Consider the following 27,230-nt stretch of genomic DNA (forward strand, 5'->3'; position numbering starts at 1 on the left):
TTTACACAAACATTTGTGTATCTTGACAGAATGGTTGTGGATCATTTCAAATCACAAATGCTAGTCAAACTTGGAATAAATTAGAAGAAAAAGTTTAATAGTTATTAGTGTAATAGGGTTATGATATTAGTGGCTATTTTTCTTACAACTGCAATATTTAAATATTTTCTTCTTGTAGTGAAAAGTACTTTGAGCGCTCAGAGTAGAAAATGCAGTCCATTCACCATTTTACAATTCTTACAATCAGCTGCTTGGCAATGACGCGTTACAAAGTGGAACAATGGTTTGGCGTCTGTGATGTGGTCAGGCCATTTTTGCAGATACTGAAAAAATATATGGGCATTTTAATTTCATTCAAATTTTGGTTGAAGAAACCTTTAAAAAAAGAGTCCTATACTATGTAGCAAAGAAATTCAAAAGTGGAAAAGTGTACATTTTCTCTTTTATCTGAACACACTTAAATGACTCTGTCCTTTGAATTCTTCTGCCTTCTCTTTGTCTTCTCGTCTCCTGAGCTGCAGCAGCATCCATACAGCAGAGCAAAGATGACCAGAGAGAGAATTACCAGGACAAACACTCCAATGACGGCAATACCACCCAGTGCCCACGGCTCCTGATGCATACGATGAAGGAACCACTCCACCCAGTCCTCAGGTGACCCTGTGGGTTTCTGCTGGTCTAGTACACTGTATAGAGAATGATCAACCAGATGAAAACCAGGTAAACCTGCCCTGATATTTACCAACTCACACAATCTTATTAATACCATTATTTGGCACTAAGAGCTGAAAGAAGCACATTATCTGCCAACTAAAAAAGCTATTTCACACTCCAAATATCTAAGCAACAGATATGTTATATTTTTATTGGCACGGCCCATTAATCTGCAGGTGTTAAGGCCTTTCGTCACCGAGCATATTCATTATCAGAAACTCACCTCTCCACCGCCATGTCCTGCCAAGTGAACGGCTCACTGAGTCTTAACAGAACGTGAAAACACAGCAGAGTATGACAACAGAAAACTTCGACTCTTTAGCTGCTTTTCTGATCCACAAGCCGAACTAGAAAGGATTTTTTAAATAGTCCAAAATAACAGTTTACTTTCACTTCGAGCGCAGGAGTGGTGTTCTGAATATGCAAACATAGCACAGTTCCTGTTTGCATTTCCAGGTGACTGCCATTTCAAAGTAAAAGCAACAGCTCATGGTTAATATTTAAACTCACAATGGCAAAGAGGAATTCTGCTGATAAGGAATGTGCACGATGGAGCAACGAGTCACTGATGACATTTTGATCCTCGCTCTTATAGACTGTGGTGACTACATTAGGTATAAGAACAAAGAAATGTTTATTTAATTAAAGTATTTAACATCTGATACATTTACAAAAGCAAGAAGAAGCAAAAACACATAAAAGTGGCGTCTCAGAAACACTTTCCTGTATGTCACACTACTATTTTACAATATAACGGGAATACATTTAAAACTGTGGCATCAAACAATGAATAGTTCACATTTTCCATTGGCACGATTTGCTTCACTGAGCCAGCAGGGGGCGCTTTGTTTTTGAACAAAGCTATGTTTCTGCTGAACTTCGTGCCCAGAGCACACATACATGTTGGAATGTACACTGTCCGTGTTGTTTCCCACATTCCTCCTGAATGTGAACATCATCGCAAACCACATTTGTAATAACTGAGTCACTGTGACATTTCAGGACATATCAGCTTTGTTGTTGTGTCTCTTTGCCAATGAAACTCTGCCACACAGTGTTACATTGTTCTGGTTTATAATGAATCTTGATGAGTTGTGCCTTTCAGCTGCATTGCAGTGGTGTGGCTCTCTGGATGATAATCGAGTACTGGAAATATCATGGCACCAACTTCCCATCCTTGCCTGTTTTTGATACCCACTTAATTCTTCCAGAGAAGCGCGAAGAAGGATGGAGATGATGTTTCTAGGTGTGTTCTGTCCTGTCTCTTCCTCAGATGTTGTGCAAGGGTTGAACTCTTGAGGGCTGGTGCTTTGGCTTCGTAAAACAACAGCAGTGGATGCACGAGAGTAATATCATGAAGAGAACCGTGGCTGTGAGGAGAAAAACAAGACAGGAGGGAGAAAAACAAAACAAAACAGAGTCACGGGGTGGGGTCAGCACAAGCTGGGAGACAATTTTGAGTCTAGAAATTTTCTACACAATTACTGGGTCCTATACTGTGAAGCAAGAACAGCATACTCAGGCAAGCTCAGTGTACCTGGGCACATGAAGGAGGTTATCAACTCCACAAGTCAACCCACAGTTTATCAATCTAGCTACAAGCATGTTCTTTTAAAGTGGATAAGTCTACTGGCAGCAGAGTGACTGATTTTTACAGAAGAACATAAAACTATATTATTAAATGCAAGCACAAAACACAGCTGCTGCAGGCAAACCAGCGTGGATGTGTGTGTTATTAAAAAAGCACTGTTGTGTGCTTTAAGTGGTCAGTAAGACTTGAAAAGACCTACTGTATGGAATAACTGACTGCTGATTTTACACCTAATGGTTTCTTATCTCCAACCGTGCATATGGCCCACCTTTTATGTAAACTGCCTTCATATTACTGAATAACCCACGATTAACCCTAAAATTATCTGGATAAATCCAAAACCTAGTGATATAGATGTCAGGGTCGTTTTGAGTTTTCTCTAGCTTTGTACTCTTATTTATCTTTATGACTCTGTATTCTTTAGTGTTGACATTTAGCTTCCTATTATTCGTTCCTTTGATTCCTGAGTGCCTTTAGTTCAGTGCTCCTGCTCTGAAGGTTCATTCTGTGTTTGTGCTTTTGTGATGGAACTGTGTGTGAGCTCCATAGCCCTCTGCTTATGGTGTTATCTTTACTCTCCGTGTGCTTACAAGTTTCCTGTTCTTCTTTGCCATTAGTCCCCTGTCTGCTTTAGTTGATGATAGGTTTGTTAATCCCCTTCTGTAATCCCATTTTGCTCCTTCTATCTTGTCCATGTGTTTATCATCTGTCTCTGTGTCAAATTGGTAATCTCCATAATCACGAGGTGTGTTTTTATCGTCTCCTTCTGTTATTTGTTGCGTTCTCCCCTTGTGGCAGTGTGTTCCCTGCGTGTGTGTTTCCTCCAAGTCAATTCCCTGTTCACCTTACGTGTTGTTTTTTTCCCTGTATGGACACGGTTCAGCATTAAAAGCTGTTTCTGAGTTCAAGTCTCGTCTCCTGAGTCCTGCATTGAGGTCGACTTCAACAGTGCCAAACTGTGACAACAGGCCTCTGGTTTAGATGGCCATGTATGATAAAGTTACATGTAAACTCCCCACCTGCCACATAGAACATTTAAGTACCTTTTATTTTACTGGCTTATTTGTGAGGCCTGCAGCTAGACTGCTTTGGTTTACTTTTACTAGTAATGGCGAAATGTCTAAGCATAGCTACATCGCTGCCAACCCACTGCTGAAATGCTCCTGATGTCATCCATGTTAGCAACAATGAGCTTTCAGCCATGGACCCCTATGATTGGATCGACTTGTCTTGCATTACACCGGCCACTGACTTCACTTCTTTACTTTATATCCACTCCACACTCCAATATCAAGAGGGAGGTGGAAATGAAATAACTACTCAGCATTTATCATACACGGGTGAAGTTCAAACCAGAGGATTTACATAATGAATAAATAAATGATTTTTTGTAATTCCACTTACATATTCAATTCAATTCAATACTTTATTGTCCCACTAATTTCGCCTTGTGTGGCATATTTTGAATGATGGATCAGTGCTTAAAACTCACCAATAAAGAGGAGGAGGACGGCAAAGGCTCCCACTTCCACTGGAGTTGCTTCTGGGAGAGCCTGTAGTTTGGTCCACACCCTGCGAAAAATATCTTGCAGCTGCTGGTCCATGCTGACTTCTGGGTGCAGGAGTTGAAAAAATGATATGAATGATTTTCCAAAAGAAAAAGGCCTCAGTAGAGCTCTAAATGTAGAAATGAAGAAAAAAAAAAAAAAGTTCAGCTCCACCCTGGACTGCTCCGATTTTACTCTTCCACCCTGCAATTACACCTCAAGCCTGATTTTTTTTTAATTCTTTCAATCTCTAAATCCTCTATGCTTTCCAAGTACTCACTCATTATATATCAGCACCACTAATTAGTCTACTGTATGTGTAGTGAGATTTGGCAGACCACATGTCTAGGCTATACGTGTTTGTGAACAGACTGTGTGCGAGGCTTGTGTCAGGCCTGGTGCGTTTGTATCCACAGACAGGAGAAACCTTCCTGCGTGTGCAGTTTAATTATAAACAAGGCTAACTATTTCAGGCCTGGCATTTCAAAACTGAGGCCTGTCATCAGCACTGGAGCAGCTGTGTGTGGGAGAAGCTGCAGAGGCGATAAGGGCACAGGAACACGACAGGACACTGAAGACAAATTCTGAATGAACTAAAAAAAACCTGCCGACTAACCTGTGTGGAACCAAGTCTGTACTGATTGAGTCCAGTCTCTTTAACACAGTGCCAAAACACGTCACATAGTAATTTCAAAGCCCTGGATTTTCATATAATGTTAAAATAGTTGTTAAATAAATAAATTGTGATAAATCTAGAAACAAAAGGCGTTCTTCCGGCTTTATCCATTTTTGTTGTAAAGCTAGCATTTTTTAATGTAAAAAAGCAAAACAGTTAAAAAAAAAAAAAGATTTACATTTACTTTTTGATTGGCCAAACTCTCTAATTTAGTTGTTTTGATTAAGTTTACGAAATTATTTTTTACTTTTTTTTTTGTCTTTGTCTTAACCCTCACCCATATTTAAGAGACTTGCATTGAGTAAGTTTAGCTAATGCTAGTTTTTTCGCCTACCAAGCTAATGTAATGCTATATATATATAATGCTAACTAGCAGTTAACTGATCTTGCTGAAGCGCAGCAGGACTGGTGTATAAAACTGACACTGGTTACACTGGGACACTCTCCAAGTAAAAACATTTAAAACACTGTTTTTGATTTAGTTGAACAGCTAATATCCAGCTATTAAATATAACATTAAAAGTACGATACCCAAGACGCCCTGCTGTTTGTTGCTAGGCAACATAGTCACAAAAATGTTTAAAAAAAAGTTTGTCATGGATTACTGGATTTATCAATTTATCTATTTTACCATTTGACTATTTTATGTATGGATGCAATGTTTTGTATATCCGTGTTGTTTCTTTTAGTTTCAACTGTTTGCTCTGATGCTTTTCTGTCTTTGTGTTGTGTATTACACCATATATCTCGGTGTATGTTCATTTCCAAGGATGACTAATTAACTACTGATTTAGAATGGTCTTTCAGTAACTGTACAACCACGTAGTGGTGTACACAGTGATTTTAGATATATTTAATATACTAATATCCCCTTTTTTCATTGGCATAAACAAATTCAGTACCTATGCAGATTTAACATGTCATTTTCAACCATTTCATATATTAGACACTGCACTTATATCATTAATATACTAAATAATGAATTTTTGATCCAATGCAGAACCCTGTGGAACACCACATCTACCGTCAAAACTGATGACGGTGATCTGCAAACTGTACATATTAAAGCTTAAAGCATATTAAAGCCTTACTTGTTGTTTATTAGTGATGCATACACACATATGCTGTACTGTACTAATCTATTAAATCTGTTTAGTTTAATGTGTGCGTAACTCTAAGTAAAACTATGTGATTATTCAGAATTTCTACCGACTCTTATTCTTTATCAGATCAGGAAGTACTATAGTTTTTTCTTCTTTTTTTTTTTGTGGTTGTCATACTTGACATGTTCTGTTGCTTTAGTCATGAAACATCAGTCTGCAGTTCATAACGGATTTCCTGTTATATTTGTTTTTGACAGTCAGTTCCACATGACAGAGTGTGCTTTTAACACTTAATACCCCCAAACACTGCATTATTTCATCATAAGTGCCTAAATACAGATACTTTTACCCTGGGCGAATATATGTGTATATTCTTTTTGTTTATAGCAGCTCCTCCAGCTGATTCCAAGCACCTGCTGGAGTGAGGCTGAAGAATGTGAGGCCTCTGCTGCTGACCCTCTTCACACTGCAACCTCTTGTCTTTGTCCTTCCGCTGCGCTCACATTATGTTTGGCAAGGCGCAAACGAGAGTAAAACATGTAACAGAAATCAAAGAAATCACCTTCTTTGGGCTTCATGTAGACAAGTTTGCTTATTTAGTACCTGTTTTCTTTACTTTACAGCACTTAAGCATTTCCATTTGAGAATGACAAGTACAGTAAGTGTGGCCTTCAAATGTTAGTCTGTATAAACTTGGCATAAAGCACAGTAAAAGCTGACATGTGCAAAGACAAGAAAAAGCTCTTACCTCTTTAGCAAATGTGTGCCACTACTTCCACTTGGTAACTCTTCTCTGACAGCAGAGCCAAAGGCAGAAGTAAACAGTCCCCAGAACGTTTCACTGACTTTTACTCCTGCTTGTTTTCTCCCTCCCCCTCTTCTTTCTCTCTTCTCATAAGTTAGTTTGTGGTGCCTGCAGGTCTTCTGCTCTTCATCTAATTAGCCTGCTTCAGTTCAGACTGAGAGAGAGAGAGAGCAGCACTGGATGTTTGGACGTAATATGACTCTTTGAGCAGATCAGCAGCCGTTTCTTTTTTATGACCACAACTGTTCCTCCTGTGAGAGTGTTCACTTTCTCCTGCTTTTCTCAGAGAGTTTGCGTACCTCCTCACTCTTTCCCCTCCCTTCTCCCTCCTCCAACTAGTTTCCAAATCAACTCTTTCCCTGCTTTCGCTGTGTCTCTCTCCCCCTCACCCTCTATCCTGTCTGTACATCTGAACACTCATTCACTGTTTTTTCCTCCTCCTCCTCCCTCTCTGTCTCTCTGTCGCTACAGACCAGCTGTGCCAAGGCCTCTTTTTTGTCTTCAGTCACCCTGGAGACGAGGCTGCTTCTAAAAGAAGCAGGGGGTGGTGTGTGTGTTTGTGTGTGTGGTGTGTGTGTCCATCCTTCTTGTGTCCTGCCATCTTAGCTATTACCAGCGTGTTTTTCTTTGTTTTTTGTTTTGCGTTTGCTGTTGATTCACTTAAGTGAAAAAAAGAGAAAACTCATGACTTGAGGTGCGGCTGATATCCGCCCTGGGAGTTTCTCCCGGATCAGAGGTGGGGTGTTCTTCACTGGAAGGTCTCTCCGAAAGAAGGAACAATCAGGCCATTTCTTCTGTTTTTCTGTTTATTTTCTGACCAGTCCGCCTGGCTAGGATGTGTTCTCTAGTTTGTTTAGAGAAACAAACTGGTTGTGGAGCTTTGGTGAATGTCGTTACAGGGAATTGCATTAGAGGATATGTGGACATTCCAAGTTACGCTTATTCATCCATAAATGACTGTTAGTCATTTCCTAAAAGTTTACCAGAACGCAGCGCAGAGTTCCTGAAACTGAAGACTGTTAATTTGCCTCGAACGTCAAGCCTCAGATAATGCATCTTGATCAGATCGCTGCTTTTGTTTCACAAAGCACAGAGGGATATACTGCATATGAAAAACAGTGCATGAACCACAGATTGCATCTAATGCATTTTGTATTTTTCATAGAACTTACACTTAGTTAAAGTCGGCCTTGGGGCATTTGCTAATAGGATTTGTTGCAGATTAAAGCCTTTCCATCAAAGTCTTATGGCAGTGCAATTAGAAGGATTATTGTTGTGGTCTTTAGGAATAGTGTGATTGAAGATTTCTCTTAGGACATCAACTATATCCATTAAAATACTTAAATTACCTGGTTTATTTGATATTTTTTAATGATCATTTTGTTTGAATGCCTCGAGTTCATCATTGTAAAGTACTTTAAGGAACAATTTTGACTTCATATTTGAGGTACTTTTTGAAGTATACGCAGTATTGATACCATTTTAATTCCTCCCTTGCCATGAGGGTGCCACATGTTTCATTTGGAGTTTTACACCGGATAAGCTTCTTGATGCAACCCCAAAGGAGATTTGTATCTGCAGCTGGAATTGGACCTACAGCACTGGAGTTTAAATTACTTAAAAATCGGCTTGATGTGATTTTCGCATCAAGCACAGGTGAAGCTGTGTTTCTGGTTTTTCCTTTGGAACAGGAGACTAATGTTGCCTTTCAGCTGTCTTTTGGTAAGGGGTCAGCTACACATTCCACTATGCTCTGAAGCTGCTAACTTTGCATGCTGAAATGCTTAAATTCCAACTGTTTGTTTATCTCTTTCACTGTTACTGTAAATAAGTTACAACAGCTTTAAATGCTGTATGATAAATGTGACACATCTAAATATTTATTTTTTTATTTTTTTATTCAGTATCTCCCTCCTGGCTGTGAGTAACTCATTCAGTTAAAGGACTCTTTAATATAATCATCTCCTTTACAGATACTGTGGAAGATTGATTGTGGGGATGTCATTAATACTGATTTAGTTTTTAGGCTTGAGTGGTTCTGAGACCTGGCTGGCTCAGCGTTTGTGTCATTTAAACCGAGCCTTTTCTGCATCACTCCTAAACATTGTGCTGACATCATATGTTTAGTACACCAGGGATTTGCTCTTGTTTCCATTAAATCAAACATTCACTGACACAAGGTAGCTTGTTATCCTGTTCCTGGAATCTTTGGGTTTATTAGTTCAAAACTGGACATCACTGTCAGTACTGAACGTCATGCGGTGAAAGGAAACGCATGGATTGGACCGTACAGGTGAGGAAGGCTGGTAAAAATCACCGACTGTGGTCATACTTTTTTAGAATAACAATTTAAAGCACGCATGGAAAAATGCATTCATGCACAGATTTATTTATACGAACATCACTCTTGCCAGTCTAATTCAGAGAACTGCAGGGCGATGTTAAGAAGCACATAAAACCTCAAACTTGTCCTCAATTTCCAACAATTCACTGTTCGAATATAAAACTATCTTTGGTCATCTTGTTTTTTGTTTGCTGCAGTTATTAAACCTACATTTGGTAATGATTAGGCACTAGGTGTTTCTCTTTTTTTGTGCTGTGCTTTGTTCTGCAGGAGATAATTGGAGTGTAATTAGCTGAACGTGCTACCTGGGCTCATTAAAGCTCTCTTCCTCTTCTCGCTCCGTGTCTCCCAGACTCAGACTAGCTCAACAACAGCATGTGTTTTTGGTTTTATCCTGCATTCCTCATACTCTGCCACTCCTCAGTGCATGCTTTACACTGCTGACTGATACACACATATTCCTTTAGTTTATGTTTCGTGTAAATAAATGGTCTTTTTCTAAATTACCACCTCGTCTTGTCTTCGCCTTCTAGTTGGGCTGTGACATCAGGAACAGCATGTATTGAATGTTTCAAAAGAAAGGCAAACTAAAAACTTCCCTGTACTACTGCATATTTCCTCAGCTTTGTTTAGTCTGGGTTTTTTAGTATATAACTACTTGTATTAGTTTTTAGCATGCATAAGACCACACCAGTCATCAGTAGTGCTTCAGAGATTAATGCAATGCAGCTACTTGGGGACAAAAATAGGAAACCAATTGGTAAAAAGCTTTGAAGCCACTTCTATTTCAAATTCATTCAGTTAATTCTGACTGATCTAGTATTGTGGAACCAAGGTATGCATGTGTATGTTGTCAGTTTTAGTCTAAAACCAGCTTTTTCAGTTTAATAGTTTCTGTTTTGTTTTTGTTTTTTTATCTCTTGGATTGCATTAACTCCAACTCCTTCCCCTTTTTCTGCTCAAACTTTTGTTATGACTTGCCTAAAGTTTTTTTGCAGTGTGTGTTAGTCGATCGATCATAACACACTAAACATTTTTTAAAGAGACTCGTGTAGAAGGCACAATAGGGCTGTGCTGCAGTTTTTAGTTGTGTGGTTTTGTGCCACACAATAGATTTTTGTGCATGTCTGGTAAAGGAAGAGAAGGCTTGTGGGTGAGAAGAAGTGTGAGATGAGTGAACATGTGAAAATGTTGTGCGACTGAATGGAAAAATAAATCATTTGGTGTGAGCAGCAGAGTTGTGATAGTCTTAATCACTTTATAAATCATGCAAAACCGGCCATGATGCCTTTTTTTGTTGTTCACCAACTGCTCAAAAAGCTTGTCCATTAACTCCATAGTCGGGCTGATAATACATATGTATGTATGGGGGTAAATAACACACTGCTTTCAGCACACAAAACATCTATTTGAATTGCAAAACTGGTTATTTTCCCTCTGTTTTCATCCAACACAAAGCTGCTCAGAATTCAGAGCAGAGGTCTGTTTTAAATCAAAACTGTTGTGTGTAGCCAGAGTTTGGCAGCTCTTCATAAATGTGTGCAATAAAGAGATTCAACTGTGGAGGATGATGACTCCTCTGTGAAGCCTTATGTTACACATTGTCATAGTGCAACAGTCACCAAAGGGGCTAGAGGTCAAATCTAACCCTCGTGTACCCAGAAAATGTCCCATTTTAGTCACCTCAACAACAGCTCGTATAGATAGCCCAAGTATTCGTGTATGCATGAGAACTGCTTGCCCAGCTGAGTTACTTAGTCACATTCCTCAGAGGACCCTCCAGCTCACAGCAGGCTGTCACAGTGTCAGAAAGCGTGAAAATGGCTCCTCTGACTGGGAGACCAGACCCAGTCTGGCGTCCATCTGTAGCTCCAGTGTCACGTCAGGGCTGTAGATGTCACTGTTATACAAATACACACGTGGGTGAGTTATGTCAGTGGATTTGAAGCGCTTGAGTGAATTGACGTCAATGAAAGCGCATGCTATACATTTGACATATCATCATTAAAAATGACCAACATGTAAATCCCAATCCTGTTTCATTAGTGTTACAGCTTTAATCAGTGAAAATGGACAAGCTCAAAGGTGCAGAGGAGTCCATATAGGTCTCTCTTACAAATGAAGGAATCTCTGTATGTCAGACCATGCATTCTTCATTTGTCTTTACAACCATTACACCTGGCCGGCAGGAGAGTCACTGTGGATACAAGAGAGTGAAGTCTCTTGGTGTGTTTGGGGCAATGTTGGTCTAGTTTTGGGGCTCCTCTTCCTGTTTCTCAGTCTCTAATGGCTAAGAAATAAATAATGTGCCATCCATTTTACCGGACATGATCATCAGGCTCTTATCACACCAAATGCAAAGTTGTCCCTCCCTTGAATGGTCCTCAGTAGGTCTTAGTTGGGTAGATTCAACCTCTAATAAACAACAGTGCATGACATGCTATTCCATTATTTATTTAACCAAAGCTGTGTGTGAAAAGGTGAGCACACCTCATGATTCAATAGCTTGAAAATCCATCTTTAGCAGTAATATAAAGGAATCGTTTTCTATATGACTTTTTCAGTCTCTGTCCTGATATACAAAACATTACAAAGTAAACGGTCTTGTGTTGCTGTTTCCCCCCCACAGGACTGTAAGAAAGATCCAGGATGTTGTTATGACAAGCATGAAACACCAGCTCGCCCTCTAGTGGTGCAGATAGCATGCAACATATATAGTGCAACACAGTGAGATGACTTTTAATGATATTGCCTGTGAGATGAGATGAGACACAAAATTCCTCACTTAAGTCAAAATTTCACAGTTTTACATTCTAGATGATACCCAGGCCTAACAAATAAAGAATTGAGTCCATTAGAATATCAAGACATAAGCAACAGAATTTTTTCTGTAAGTGTACACATTTATTTTTTACAATTTATTTTTATTCCATTTCATTTTACGGCCACAGCAATGCAGAAAAACCAAGACGTACTGCTGAAATAGCACTTTTTTTCATATATTAAGACATCTCAGGGATTAAATGTGTAGTTAAACTTCTTTACACAGAAATTGGGCTGTATGTGGCCCACAATGTAAAATTCCCTTCTCTAAAACGAACAAGTAGACCCAAATCACGTCAACAAATGACTAGGTGTAGGGTAAACATTTTTCCTTTAATTTGTCACCCCGCAGTAGTTGCGCTTGCAGTTAATGAGCTTAAATTATGGACGGCATGTCTTGACCTGTCTTTTGACATCAATGTAGAGGGCGCACTTGAACAAAAGCTGGACGAGTGGAGATAATCGGGTGTTACGAGCGGTACGTGAAGGCGTCGTGAGCATGCTGGCGCTAACAGCGGCAAAGGAAGTGCCGTTATTCTCTGCCACGTCTGTAGGCTCCTGAAGCGGCGCAGCCTGCAGAGGCGGCAGGTCAGAGCACCGGGATGAGCCGGTGCGTGGTGGTGGTGGGGGGGATGAGAGGGGGGCAGTGGGAGTGACCGAGGAAACGCGGAGGAGAGGAAGGAAAGAGGAAACACGTCGAGGCACAACACAGCGCTGAAAAGAGCTCCGGCTTCTAGGAGCCACCGCTGTCTTCTGGAGGATCCTTTCCTGCAGGACGTCTATTGTCCGGACAGAGCCGCGGGGAAACCCATGCTAAGCTCAGGGAGAATGGAGGAATTCATAACCGAAGAGGAAGAGCCATGGTACGACCAGCAGGACCTGGAGCAGGGTAAGACAAGTCACCATCCTATCCTATCCTGCCCGCAGCATCCCTTGTTTCTGTCAGCTTCTGGCACCGGCCGCTCAGCCGGCCTCTTCGAACAAAGACTCTGTTGTCGTGAGATACGACAGAGAAGTCATTTGGAGCCGTTTGCTTGCTCTGCTTCAGCGCGATCAATAAAAACAGCGAAGGAGTTCCCAAGGAGCGCGCTTCTTTGACAACAATGCTTTGAAAGCATGCCAAGCAGGGCCTTTGTCCTAATCGAACTAAAGCGCATATTTTTAGGCACCGATGTTGCAATTCTGGGTCGATGTGTTTAAAATATTTTTCCACCTGTTTTGTATTGATTTATTAAATGCTTTGTGTGAGGGATCCCCATTCTAAAATATAGCTGAGCCATTAAATTTTTTAACCTCTGCATCACAATTATTTTTATTATATTTTGACATCAGGAATGTCCTCTATGTTGCGGTTATCAGTAGAGTTTGAGAGGAAATATCGATACAGTATAGTTAAAAACAAGGAAAACCAAATATCAATATTTTATTACAGAAATTCAAATACTTTGGGACATGCACCACCACCCTGAGGTAACCCAACACTAGAAACACTTAGCTTGAGAAAATTAGCTCCTAATTTGGAGCAAGTTAATAGATGGCGACTAAATGGCTGCAGAGAGCAGGACCCGTTTGATTGCAAGGTATTTGAAACCTTTCTGCAAACAGTTGCAGTCTGACTCGGACTGACTGCAATCGTTCTCAGTGAGGTTGTCAAAGGCTGATTTCTGTCTAATTAAAAATGCAGACAGATTGCCAACATGTTGCCATCAGTCTGCATGAGTCTTAGTCAATGAGTACAACTCAGCAGGCTGCCAGCTGGTTGTATTCTGTTATATTCCTCAAGAACAGGAAGGTTACTGAGCAGAAATGTAATAGTTAGATAGCTGTTTCCATCTACATGAACAGCAATGTGATTTTTCAATGATTTACCACTGTTAATGGCTGTATTATCAGCTAGCATGCAATTGCTAACCATTAAACTACAAACTGATGCCAGACTGATAGCAGACTAACCGCATGTTATGGTGACATTTATGGCAGGTTTTTGTGACAGTGTTGAGATGGTTATCTGATGTGAGATAGCTTTATCTTACTGGATAAAAAAATGTATTGACAAAGTTTAATTTTAAGGACAAAAAAATCGAAATATTTTCATATGGCGAATAAGGGGCTATGATAATATCATATCGTGGGATGTCTAGTGATGGCCAGCTCTAGTTACCAGTGACTAGTGATGATAAAATAAGATAAAAAAAAAAAAAAGAGATAAAAAAACATTTTTCTGTAAAATAAATAAATGAAAAAAAAAAAAAAGAATTGCAGTTTGCCAACATTATTCTGATTGAACTAGCTTTTGTGAAGGAAAAATCTCAATAACCTTCCAGTTCAAAGCTTGCTAATTAACTCGTGTCTTTCCATTAACACCATAACCTCCGCCCAGTAACAACACAAGGGACTCGACTGTCAGTGTTGCTATATTTAAAGAACACCTAATGTCCTCATTTCCAGCTCTAAATTTTTATTTTATTCCTTGGTGAAGTCCCTGAAATTATTGTTGCTGTTTAGTTTGGCCAACTCTCTCCTGATTGGCTGCCCATTGTAAACATAAAGTCTGAACTGCTGGTGGGTGGAGCTGTGTGCCTCGGATGACCATAATAGGAATATCCTCTGTTACTGACATCATACAGTGCCAAGAGGAGAAAACACTGGTGCATTTAGCATCCAATCTGAAGCTTGTACATACACTGACTTTATTATTTGAAAAATTTGCCATGTTTAATATGAGGATTTCCTATTATAACACTGTATATATGACAAAAAATTAGTAAAGCCCGACGAGCTGAAGATACAATAAACATTTACTAAGCCTTTCAAATCGATTTCAGTGTTCATACAAATTGCAGCTGATGTTGTAGCAGATGGATCCTGTATCAGCTGGTCTACATCTGAATGACGGCAGCTTTTTATATTCCATTTCCAGGGAGCTTTTAAATGTCGGTGACTCAGGAAATTACATTTTGAATGAAGTCACACAGTCTATTTATTGATGAATGGAACATCTGCAGATATTCATGAGCCAGTTTGAAACCAGTCTGAACCTGATCATTCAGGGACTTGTATAATTATGTTTTTAGGACTTATCCACAGCTGTGAGTCTTCACATTCTCTGTACCACTTAGCTCATTTCCTGTCGTGTATAATCTCTCAATCACCTGCTCCCTGCTCATCTAATTATAATGCTAAGCTACATTTCCCCTGCCTAAGGCTAAATGGTGCTGATGCTGTGATTTTACCTGACTAGAAACACCAATGGACGCACAAACAAACACACTTACCATCATGATGTCATCGATTGATAAGCTAACTTGTTTCCTGTGCACCAAGTGTCACACATTAAGGAAACCGAGGGTTAAAACGGGTCTTTAATTGGCTTTATTTTGGGAGATGGTGAGGAAGAAGAGAGTGAAATTAGAAGAAAGACGAGGCAAATCAGAGCGACAGTGTGAGAGCGGAAAGTCAAAATGGCTGGAGCCAGAGAAACGAGCTGTGTCTCAGAGAGATCTGAGTTTGATGGAGCAGAGAGGATGTCAGTCCTCTCTGAACAGTGCTGGGCTACAAAGTGCTGACTGCCCCAGTTCATCTTCAGTCGTGTGGCATTTCTAGGTGCATCGAGTCCTTTGGATAGGCACACCACTCTCATCGTATTACCTTGTTGTCATGCAGGAATCACTGTAAGTTGATGTTCTTTGGGATGATTTTCCCCACAGAAGTGTTGGCTAAAATGTGGATAAATGAGGATTTCTTTCTGCACCAGAGACCTGCCCAGAGTGTACCCCGCTCCTTACCTGGTAGCTGGGTGGGAGAGTGGGTGGATGAAATTAGGATATTTTTCTTTTTAGTAGTTTTTAATAAGAATTGCTAAAAGAGTTTAAAACTGTGTAATAGTAGTCTTTGCCTGTTTTTGCCATTACCGTCTTTGACCAAGGATCACTGTCAGTTCATATGGTAACCTTCTCAGCCACAATGTAGGCCTGCCTTCAAGCCAACCCTGCTTTATCACATTTGTTTACTTTTTTAGCTGAGCTGCAAAAAAGCTTCCTCATCCTTTTAGGGTTTCTCACATGAGCTCACACGCAGATTGCTCAAGAGCTATACTGACCATGATACAGTCATATCATGGAAAAAAATGTATATTTTCAGACTGTTTGGCAGTCGTTCCTGGAGGTTGCTGGCTTGTGTGTGCATGTTTAGACGTCTTTTTCAGGACAGAACATTGCTGTACTACTATACTTGTGAGGACCAACAGTCCCAAAATGCCTGTTCCCATGATTTTGAAGTCATTTTTGAGCCTAAAAATGTTGTTTTAGTGTCAGGTTTCTTATTAGGTTATGGTTAGGTTTAGGCTGAGGGTTAGGGATTCATTTTTGATGGTTAGGGTAAGTGGCTAAGGAAAGCATTATCTCAGCTAGATGTCCTCACTAAGATATGAAAATGAGTGTGTATGTGTCTATATTGGCGGTGAAGCTAAGAGAAGTGGCTGAACCTGTTTTCATCTTATAATCCGATGTTTATGAGAGGTGCATATTTTAAAATATGATAGTTGCATCATGGGGCTGTATTTGAGCGAGTGGTGTTGGGGATGAAAATCAATGGCATTGTGAAAAAGTACAGTCAGCTTTTGAACCACTATAAAATGGCATCATTTCTCAGCATGACAAAAACTCTAGTAAAAGCATACTTGGATGGAAAAAACACACCTGAGTCTTGCCTGGACCTCAGCATTACTGAAGCGTTGTGGGATTATCTTGACAGAGATTTAATTTCCCCAACTCTTTATCCAACTGGAGAAATAAACATGATTCATATTTAAGTGACTTTCATAATGAGCAGTATATACTGGTTGAATAGATTAAATAGAGAAAAGAACAAAAAGTGCTATATGAGTGAAAAGAACAAAAAAAATGAAGGGTAACCTTAAGTGAAAACAAACTGAAAGTCTGAGTGTGTGTTTGGATGTGGCAGGTGTTAAACTAGGCCTGTAACTGTACAAACTACTCATGATGTCACGTCTCAGCTTTCGACTCTTAAAGGAGGAGAAAGCAGGAAGGATGCAGACGTGTAATTGGGATGCTTCTTTGTTGCTTCTTTGTTTGGGTTTATTGTGTGTTAGCCTGAGCCTCTCCTGGCCGATGACCAAGAAACTAATAAGTGGCTCTACCAGCTGAGACTGGGGGGGGGGCTGTTTGCTTGCATACATCTGATGAGAGAGCTCTCTAAGCACTCCTGTTACATCATAACTGTTTACATCACTCAGGAGTAGAGAGCAATATCCCAGGATGTTTTTATAAATTGCTACTTTGCCATGTAGTATGCATCATTGCAGTCAGTATTACAGCCCGGATAAGCACTATGGTGTAGTTCTTCTGTCTGGTGAATGTTTCTAGTGCATTTTCTGTTACAAATTTAGTCTGAAACACTAGAAAAGAGGAACCAGAAGTCTTATTTTCCACATTCCAGTGAGTCGTGGGTGATACACACCTAACCAAAAATCAGCCTGTGGAAGACATCACTACGTGCTGTACTGAATGCATGGATTCGACTGCAGATGCATTCACACACTCTTAAAAATAAACTTTTATTTTTCTCTGAAGTACTGACACTCTGGCAGCTGGCTGCATGGGTTGTCTGGATAGCTTCTTCATGCATGATGTAATTGTGTCGGTGTTCCGGTCTCAGTGATGTCACCTGTGGGTCAATGTCAGGTCTGTCTGGAGCAAACAGTTGTCTATGACAGCTATTAACTTGCAAAGTTGTTGTCTTGTGCAGTGAGTTTCATCGATTGGCCCTCTTCCCCACTTCTACTCTTCCTTTGTTTTCCTCCTCATCTTTTTCTCTCCTCCCCCTCTTCCTCTGTTGTTGTGTTGATACTGAGGCTTTAGGCTGTGTAGCGCTAACTCTCCCTCCATCAGCCAAATCCCCTTCGACATCTTGTAGACACAAAGACTTTTGGGTTGTCTGGTTTTATTTGGGCTGTATTTCACATCATCAAGACAACTTCTGAAAAATGCAGGTTCGTTTTCTTTATATTTATAAGAGAAGTGCTAATTAGGGTAACATTGTGCTAATTTTTATAGCAGTTTCATGGTGATGGAGAGAGACAGAATATAAACCACAAATCAGGAAATAACACTTTGCATGAAAAGTATAAATTGATTTGCATGTCATTGAAATAAGTTTGGTTCCCTATAAACCAGCAGAAATCTGGCTCCCACAGACTGGCTTTGTGCCCACGTGGCACACAGATTACAGTCAGTCACCTTCAGCCCAACCAAAACCAAAATCAAACTCTTTGGCATCAACTCAACACACAGTGTTTGCACGGAGGTGGAAACATTATGCTTTGCGGCTGTTTTCCTGTTAAGGGTACAGGACAACTTCGCTACATTGACGACGGTAGAGGCCATGTATTATAGATACTGGTTGAGAAACTGCTTCCCTCAACTAGAACAATGCAGAACGGTCTTGGGTGGATCTTTATACCCCCACAGCAACACAGGAGTAGCTAAAGAGCCTAGCCAGTTTCCAGACTTTCATTCTATCAAAAATAAAATCTTTAGGTTTCTTTACCAGTTAGTAAGTCGTGTTTTGCTTTCATTTCAATGACATGCAAATCAATTTATGACTTTTATGTCATGTGTTTTGTTTTTTTCTGGATTTGTGGTTCATATTCTCTCTCCCTTAAAATGAAACCACAAACTACTAAACTTTAAATACAATTTAGACTGGTTGTCGACAGTATCCAGATGGAAAGATGTAATAATGTAATGTAGAATTACTGAAAATAAAAAAGCTCAAACTCAAATCAATACATTTAGAAAGTGTGTAAGAAGTAGATGATCATAAAGTATTTTGCACCAGTCATACAAATATGATGAGTATATATCAGATCTAATGGGGGAACAGCTCTGTGTACTCCTGCTTATGTGCTTGCAACTATAGGAAAATGTTGCAGTGATGCAGGTTATCAGTTGCCTGGATGTATTATGGCCTGGCATTGATCCATTTGCTAACTATTCATTACTTAAGCCAGAGGCTGGACTGCATGACGGATGACTTTGTTGGCTGTTTAGTCCTTCACTTTCTGAGAGGCTGCAAGCCACATTTTGCTGACTCAGAGCCAGTAATGTAGGCCATCAGTACTGCTGAGTCAGCGCACGGTTTAAGTGGATGCTGCTCATCTTAATTTGGAGTATTTTAGCAGCCGGGACGTATAAATAAAACACTAAAATGTGCTAAAATCAGAGTAAATGGTCTCTCTAAGAAAAAGACAGCATCCCAGCGAGTGAAATCTCTATTCTCCTCTTAATCTCAGATGTGTCACTCCAAATAATCTGGGTTCCAATCTGTGACCTTCGTATTCAGTCAGTGGAGAGTAGGAGGCTTGGAGGGAGACGTGCTGCAGGGAGGAGCGCTGCCTCGCTGTCTTCCCTCTATAATTGAATTGGTCCAGGGCAGACTAAGGCGATGTGATGGATCATTGTAGTTATAACCTTGCTTAAAATAGAGCTGTGTGCGGCGTTAAATGTGGCAGAAGTCATCTAAATTGTGCAGCTGCATTATGTCTTCTTCTGTGAGATACCCCCCACCCCACTGTCACTGTTCATTTCACACCTCTCCCTTCCTGTTCTCTGCTTTCACTCATTCAATCTGCCTCCTTCTCTTTAAAAATGTTTCATCTGCTTCTTTTTCTAGATCTCCACTTGGCAGCAGAGCTGGGAAAGACTCTGTTGGAGAGGAACAAAGAGCTGGAGGACTCTCTGCAGCAAATGTACATCACCAATGAGGAGCAAGTGCAAGAGATCGAGGTGTGGACCACAGAGCAATGCAAATATTACATTAATTAATATCACAGGACTGCCAGCTCAAGGGCACTTAGTAACAGCAGTGAACAGAATTGTTACAGGAAGTGCAATTGCAAGTGAATTCTTCTGCAATACAAAAAATGTGTTATGGAGTCCCACAGGGCTCTGTACTCAGCAATAGTATTAGGTGACAATGCAGATGACACCCAGCTTTTTTCCTTATGCCACATGAGTCTGCTTAAAGACATTAACGTGCAGATAGCCTGTTGGTTTCTACTCGTGTCCGAAGGGGACACGGTGTCTTGCCAGATACCTTACTCTGGATGGCATTACCTCGGCGTCCAGTACTACTGGGTTGAACTATTTTTGTCCTTTAATTGTACATAAAAAGTTTTTTTTTTTTTAAGACAGTCGTTTTTCATATAAACAGTTATCTACATTAGGAACTTCCTGTCTCAGAGTGATGCTAAAAAACAACTTTGTGCATTTGGTACACATTGGCTAGACTATTGTAATTTCTCATTATCAGAATGTCCTAATGGATCCATTAAAAGGCTTCATTTCCAAACACAAGAGAGATCATGTTTCTCCTTCTGCATTTTCCACAGCCTTCCGCTGTTACATTCCTCTGTGTCGAACCACCAGACAGTATGTTTGGCAGGAGGCCTTCTCTCTGTTTTGAAGGTTAATCTTAAACAGGGCTTATTTTCTTCATTTCTGTGCACATATTCCTGTTCCTAGACTCTAGTAAAGTAGCTCTGCATGGCTAATAACAGAATCTAATCTAATTAAATTACCTTATACTGGACCTTGATGCAAATCCTTGGTTCGGAGTTTGTAACAAACTTTCGTTTTGGTTTTCTTCAAGCCAGCTTGTTATTTATTTGCTGCTCCTTGTACAGAGAGTATTTGAACAGCAGGTGGGTGGAGCCTTTGTGCTCACACTTCTCAGTGACAAAGAGCCAAAAGTATTTAAAACCCAGCCTTAAATGGAGCATTTTAGAACAGAATGACGTTTGAGCTTATGGTGAACAGGGCACCCATAATTTCTGTGTGCATGTACAATGAAAATAACGGGCTATTCTATTATTCTATTATTCTATTAATGGAGCTGGATGAGGTGACCTGTGAACTGTCCCTTTGTTACACTGCTGTAGACTATTTTCTTCTGTGTAACACAATGCTTTAGCACAATTCTTGAATTAAATTAAATTGGGTGGAAACACCCAACGTGCTTATTTATGCGCTTATCTTTAGTAAGGAATTTTCTGCTAACTGGTGAAGTCCATCTGCTGAATGATATCATGCAGTATGGTGTGAAGCTGTACAGCAGGTGTTTAGTGGCTCAGGAGTTAGGTTGCAGTGATAAATCCTACATATGTGCTGTAAAAGTAAATGAAAGCCAAATTTAAGTGACCGTTAAAAGCTTCTAGCTTCAGAGATCTAAGAGATTGTTGGAACTTTACCTGAAGTTGTGCATTTTTATTTGCGCTAAATATGTGTATGCGTTTGTTTCCAGTACTTGTCAAAGCAGCTGGAGGTTCTTCGGGACATGAACGAGCAGCATGCCAAAGTGTACGAGCAGCTGGACGGGACTGCCAGAGAGCTGGAACGCACCAACCACACGCTGGTGATGGACAGCAAGTCCTCGCAGCAAAAGATCGAGAGGTGAACGGGACTGGGAGCTTTCCTTTTTCCATGTTTTTGGCCTTCTTTCATTCATTTATAAATCTTTGCCCTCTCTTATGCACCAGGTTAACGGGGACTATTGAGACTTTGCAGAACCAGGTGGAGTCTCTGTCAGGGCAGGTGGAGCAACTTCGCTCCATGGAGCAACTGCGGGTCAGGAGGGAGAAGAGAGAGCGACGCAAGACCATCCACTCATTCCCTTGCCTGAGGGAGCTTTGCACAGCACCCAGGTACCTGTTTTGTCTTCCATAGAATGAGAAAGAAGAGGAAAGTAGTTATAGAAAGTCACACTTAAACACTGCATGCCAGCATCAAACTGCTAAATATTTGTCTCATCTGTTATTTTGTCAGGTATGAGGATGAGTTTGTAGTGGGCAGGGCTGAAAGTTTTACTATGGAAGCCAAGCGTCAGCCATTTGAAGAAGAAAACCAGCACCTGAGGGAAGCGGTGTCGGCTCTGAGAGCTGCTGTCCGGGCCGAGAGGAGTCGCAGGGAAGGGGTGGAGAGGGAGTGCAACCTCCTGATATCGGAGTTCTCCCGGCTGCAGACACGGGTGCAGGTGGGGTGCAAAAATAATGCACTAAGCATGTTTGGCTGTTAAGATACAGGAAAACATACAAGCAGAAAAGATATCGGCAAGTTGTTTTTTGTTTTTGTTTTTTTTCCACCAAAGTGAAACTAACTGCTAGCAGGGACAGTGCTAATTTGTCAGAGTCCATTTGATTTCATTGGTTATGACATTTAATTATGTCTTCAATGCTGATCACCCCTAATGAAAACTACTGACTAATGGAGTGTCGTTTTGAATTATGGCCTTAATCATAATCATATTGTTCTATTCAAATGTGGTCAAAAGTGTGACCATGTGAACAGCGAGGCTTGGTGAGCTAGCTGTATATGTTGTTGAGGTACGTCACAGATGCTGATACCACATAATTGGTGCTCATAAATAGAGTATTAATAAGATGCCACTCAGCTTTTTTTTTTTTTTTTTTTTTTTTTTAAATAACCAAGTGGTGAGCATGTTTATTTTTCCTGCAAGAAAGGTTTTTTGTTTGTTTTTTTAAAGTAGAAGTCCATGTGTACATGCTCGCTTGAGCGGCCTCAAGTGGCCATTAGCAAAACTGCAGGTTTCTGCACTTCAGCACACTGGCTTGTTTTTTTCCAGCCACTTCAGCCTAAAGTTTCTGCATCTGTCAGACTAAATAGTCATTGATTATGGAAAGGGGTAAAATGTTCTTTAAATCTGATCTGTGTGCAGTTTAATAAACTACCTTGTAACTTGATCAACTGATCCAAAAATGATGATTTGTTGATTATAAATTAAAGACAATTAAGTGGAGGAGAATTTTCCTATGATGTGCTATTTATGTCTTTATATCGAGTGTGGGTAATGAATTTTATTTGAAATAAAACTAACTGGTTGTGCTCACAGGATGCTGAGAGATGCCAGGCGAGAGTGCGGGAGCTGGAGGTGGAGCTGCAGGAGCTGCAGCAGCTGCGCCGAGCTCGAACTTTCCTCCTGAGCAGTGAGGATGATGGTGTGGCTCTTACCCAGACTGTCCTCAGTATCACCCCGGAGACCGACACCTTTTTGGAAGTGGAGGTCGGGGAGACGGGAGGAGGCGTCAGGGAGGAGACAGCAGGTGGAGGAGGTGTTGGAGGTGAGGCGTTACCTGATTCCAGTCCTGTGAGGAAAAGCTGCAGCGACACGGCGCTCAATGCCATCGTGGCCCGGGATGCGTCCGGCAGAAGGAGAGGCAGCTACGCTCTGCACGCCAATAGCGTGAGGAAAAGAGGGATGTCCATCCTAAGAGAGGTGGATGAGCAGTACCACGCCCTGCTGGAGAAGTACGAGGAGCTGTTGGGGAAGTGTCGACGACACGAAGAGAGCCTGTGTCACGCCGGCGTCCAGACTTCCCGGCCCGTCTCCAGGGACCCGTCTATGAAAGACTGTGCCATGGGCCCCATCGTGGCACCTCCCCCTACTCCCACCCAATCGCCGTCCACCCCTGAAGCCATCGAGAGCATCAGCAAACAGGTGGAGGCGGTGGATAAGCGGCTGGGGCAGAACACTCCAGAGTACAAAGCCCTTTTTAAGGAGATCTTCTCTCGTATCCAGAAGACTAAGATGGACATCAAAGCTACCAAAGCTGCGAAAACTAGCAAACCTGGTAAATCTGGTAAATCTAGTAAACACTAAATTTACACCGACTGGCTCTAGAGACGGTGGCATCATTGCTTGTTCAGTGTTAGGTTGCGAAGGTGCCCGGTGCGAACATTCTTATAGAGGGTGCTACTTTTAAAACCACTAAATTGAATTATGGTTCAGGTTGACTGAGGTCACGTCAGACTCTTGTGATCGAGAGCTGAAACCTTCTGATTTGCATGCGATCAATCTGTAAAAGATGGAGAACTTAAGCATAAAAACATAAACAATTTAATTTCAGCCTGGTCCAAAGTCTGTTCTGGCTTCACTGCCTTACTAACTATACTTAAAACACTATTACACAGCTTGTGGGCCTGACCAGTACACCAAAAGCTAAAGTTTCACAAAAACTAATAAAACTGCATATCTGAGAGAAACACGAGTACAAATCAATGTCTGTCATGTGTTGCTTTTAACATAGAGAACTAAACTAGCATTTCTGTGATTATAATAAGACAAAGATTGATTCCTCACCTCACAAGCCGAGGATGTCAAGGGTGACCTGGAGGTGCTACTTTGACTAATATCACTAGTCGCGTTAACTCTAGTGAAGCATTTTTGTCTGGACGAGATTCCTCCTTCCTGTGTGTGACCTTACTTTGGCTTAGTGAAAGTTTACGGGGCTTCGCCTTCAATAGTTTGAGATTTTGGGAAAGTGATGAAAAGATCCATACCAGTGCTGTGTTTGTATGTTATTAAGCCACCGCTCATTTAACATAAACACTAACCCGACTCTTGTCATAACAAGTTGTGGGTTTTGGGGAGCAAAAGTGTTGTGAATGAATATAATACAGAGATTACTGACTGATACTGGATTATTGTTGCTAATACTAGGTAGTAAAATGATTATCTTTATACCTGGTTATATTCTTTATCTTTCAGTCTTCTACATTACTGAGTGCACTCAAAACCTATAGCTGGCCAGTTGCCTTGCTAGCAGGTCAAAAGCAGAGATGAGCACTAGTGAAATGACAGTTACGTTGAAAGTGTTCGAAACGTTGGGGTCACTTTTTGTTTTTTTTAAATTAATTATCAAGCAATACATTTCACACTGGCTTTTGTCCAGCTGACACTAACATAGCTGGTAGCTGCCAAAATCCATTTATATAAGATAAGATTAAGTAACCATTTGGACAACATTGCATATATCCACAGTTTGTATGGCATAGATCAGCATATATATAACTAGTACTTGTTTAAGATTTTATTTGAACGTAACACGGTGCAGGTACTGCAGACAGGGTTTCTAGTATGTGATAAAACATTAAAACAAAAAGGGCCAGAAGGGTCCAAAATTGAGGCTGCAAAAGCAAGTCAGTCCCCCTAAACTCTGATGGAAAAATGCCCACCTCTGGAGGAAATGCACGTTTACAATTTGGTACTAAAACCCATTTTGGTCTGCTCTTCGGCCACAGTGGATCATCTGCCTCGATCTCTCACCCTGTCCCTAGCACCCTCTTCTGTCACACTAACCATCTGCATGTCCTCCGTCACTGCGTCCATGAATATTCTCTGTGCTCTTCCTCCTTTCCAACCTGGCAGCTCCATCTTCAGCATCCTTTGTCCACTATTACGCCTTTCTGTCTGTACAAACCTTATCAGCCTTACCTCACTTAAAACCTGAGCTTTTCCTCTAATTCACTCCCTTCTGATCCTGTCCCCTCCTGGTCACCCAAATAAAAGCTCAGTATCTTCAACTCTGCTACCTCCAGCTCCACTGCCTGTCTTTTTGTTATCAGCTTTCACTGTTACTGTTATCTTCCTGTCACAAATCTACTCACTCCACCTTCCCTGCACTCTCTTCTTCTCCTCTCTTGTGCACTCTGTTGCTTTGGATGATTTAAACTCCTCTACGTTCAAAACTCCTTGCATCTTCACCGATTCACCTGTCTCCCTTTCATAAAAAATAGCATGACTTGCTGTTGATTAATTCTACTAACAGCTTGTGCACCTCCTTTGTTGATTGAAGTGCTAGTATTATTAATACTATATATCTAACAAGACAGCAACAGCCAAAATGCTAAAGTCGAGGTTCATAAGGAATATCTGTTCCCAACCAGCTGTTTGCAACAGTGCTTAAAAAGTACGTGCAGGAAAATGAAAGACCTGGCAACCCTGGCTGCAGGCAGTACTGAGAGCTTCTTCAGAGCCCATCGCTACCATTTCCAAATTACCCCAGTAATATTTTTCTACCCATGTTCTGTTTAAAGTTTGCATATTGGCACAAATCTGACAACAAAAATGCTAATACCGACTGATCTGTGATAGGCCCAGTAAATACTACAAAGCTTCTGACTTAGAGATGAGTTGCAAAAGGAGAATCTCTGCAGATAGCTGTTTTCACTGTTTCCTGGGCATTATGAGCTTTCATACAGAATACAGTAAATATAAAGCATGAGGATTTCTGGTTGCTGGGGTGACAACTGAATGAAGACGGCATGAAGGTTTGTGAGGAAGTAGATTTTATATAGTTAGTCATTCACACTTAATAGCTGATGTGTAACCGGTATAAGGCTTCAAACCAGGGCTTTTTCTAACACCTAGCAGTCTTACCAAACTATAAAGCTAACCTGCAACATATTGCACCTTTTTCACAATATACAATAACTATGCCTTTTTTCTTGGTAACCTCCTATATGTAAACCTTTGTTATAATGAATGTTATTACGGTTATATATTTTATACACAGCTCTTCAGCGTCGTGGAGGACAAATGGACACAGCTAACACCGGAGGGATCGTAAACTAGTGTTTGAGGCTCATGTGTGTTTTTAGGAAGAGAAAAAACCCCACTGTGGATAATGGATTTTGTGTGCAACCCAGAAAACAGTTAGTGAACAAACTGTGGTGCGTTTGAGGTCGGCGCTCGTGTCATTTCGAATGATCCAAGCGCAATGAGAGAACACGTGTTAGCAATGCCAAACCAGAGCCTGTTATTATTCTACCAGGTTCATGGGGTTTCTGTACTGTAATGACTTACCTATTGCACTTAAAATGTCTGACGCCTCATCTTTTCATATTTAGGATGGGTAACATTCAAACTGTACCTGTATTTTGATTTTTTTTTGTGTGAATTTTTAATTTTTTCTTTTTTCTTTCTTTTTTTAATTTTTAGTGCCGATATGTGAATGTTGATAACATGCTGTCAGAATAAATTTATTTAATTTGCTTTACTTTTATTATCCAGTTGAAACTTGTGCATTATTACTTCATAAGACATTTGCATTAATGTTTAGTCTAATCTGGTATTAGTTCCTATTATTACTGAACTAAGACTTACTTTACCCTGTTAATAAAGCATTTATATAATGCATTCAGTCTCTTTGTATTTGTTGTATAATTAAACTGAGTAAGTAACACTTCCTGACTCTAGAAATAGTTTATGCATGTGCGGATCAGACCCTAAGGTCTCCTCTCACACAAACCTCTCTCCCTGACCCGGTGAGATAATGTCATGTCAGTCACACAAATTAGTTGATCTCCATTCCTTTTTTGGTGGCTGCAAGCTGTTGGTTATGACGGAAATAATAAGACTATGGAAGTGGCCACAAGATAGGAAGAGTTTGGTCATCCAGGAAGCGTTCAGAAGCATAGAAATAAAGTATCGATCCTGTCGCGCTTGTATTGATCCACACCATTGATATTTGGATTTATAGGCCCAACTCTATTGTCTACTGATCGTTCCACCAAGTGAGGTGTTTCAGTCATACAAAACTGGAAGGAGACCCTGGGGAAGCTGGAGAAATTCTATCACAATACTGAGTTGGGAACACTCCAGCACACCATAGGATGAGTTTGAGGTGATGGCTGGTAAGAGGAAGGCTAGGTTATCCCCTGTCCAGAGAATTGACTGCATAAACCAGATATGGGCAGGGATGTTAAACTCATTTTGCATTGTGGGCCATATACAAGTCAGATATATAAAGTG

The 27,230-nt window shown here is 40.6% G+C and overlaps 1 protein-coding gene and 2 long non-coding RNA genes across 3 annotated transcripts; 1 reads left to right on the forward strand and 2 right to left on the reverse strand.

Annotated features, from left to right (window-relative positions):
- Nucleotides 1–70: 70 nt before the first annotated feature.
- LOC309712345 lies at nt 71–1,984 on the reverse strand. The gene is made up of 2 exons (XR_014278263.1): nt 938–1,984; nt 71–686 (listed from the first exon to the last, which is right to left on the reverse strand). It is a non-coding gene; the product is annotated as an uncharacterized lncRNA (long non-coding RNA).
- Nucleotides 1,985–3,938: 1,954 nt separating this feature from the next.
- Nucleotides 3,939–6,830, reverse strand: LOC309712346. The gene is made up of 3 exons (XR_014278264.1): nt 6,380–6,830; nt 6,045–6,124; nt 3,939–3,982 (listed from the first exon to the last, which is right to left on the reverse strand). It is a non-coding gene; the product is annotated as an uncharacterized lncRNA (long non-coding RNA).
- Nucleotides 6,831–12,012: 5,182 nt separating this feature from the next.
- LOC309712347 (cerebellar degeneration-related protein 2-like) lies at nt 12,013–26,615 on the forward strand. The gene is made up of 7 exons (XM_082543073.1): nt 12,013–12,492; nt 19,296–19,408; nt 20,925–21,073; nt 21,160–21,324; nt 21,446–21,653; nt 22,530–23,268; nt 25,993–26,615. The coding sequence occupies exons 1-7, from the start codon at nt 12,414–12,416 to the stop codon at nt 26,049–26,051; spliced, it is 1,512 nt and encodes a 503-aa protein (XP_082399199.1). The 5' UTR covers nt 12,013–12,413; the 3' UTR covers nt 26,052–26,615.
- The last annotated feature ends 615 nt before the right edge of the window (nt 26,616–27,230 follow it).

Source organism: Aulonocara stuartgranti, assembly GCF_965226115.1.
Source record: "Aulonocara stuartgranti genome assembly, chromosome: 8".
NCBI classification, from domain to species: Eukaryota; Metazoa; Chordata; class Actinopteri; order Cichliformes; family Cichlidae; genus Aulonocara; species Aulonocara stuartgranti.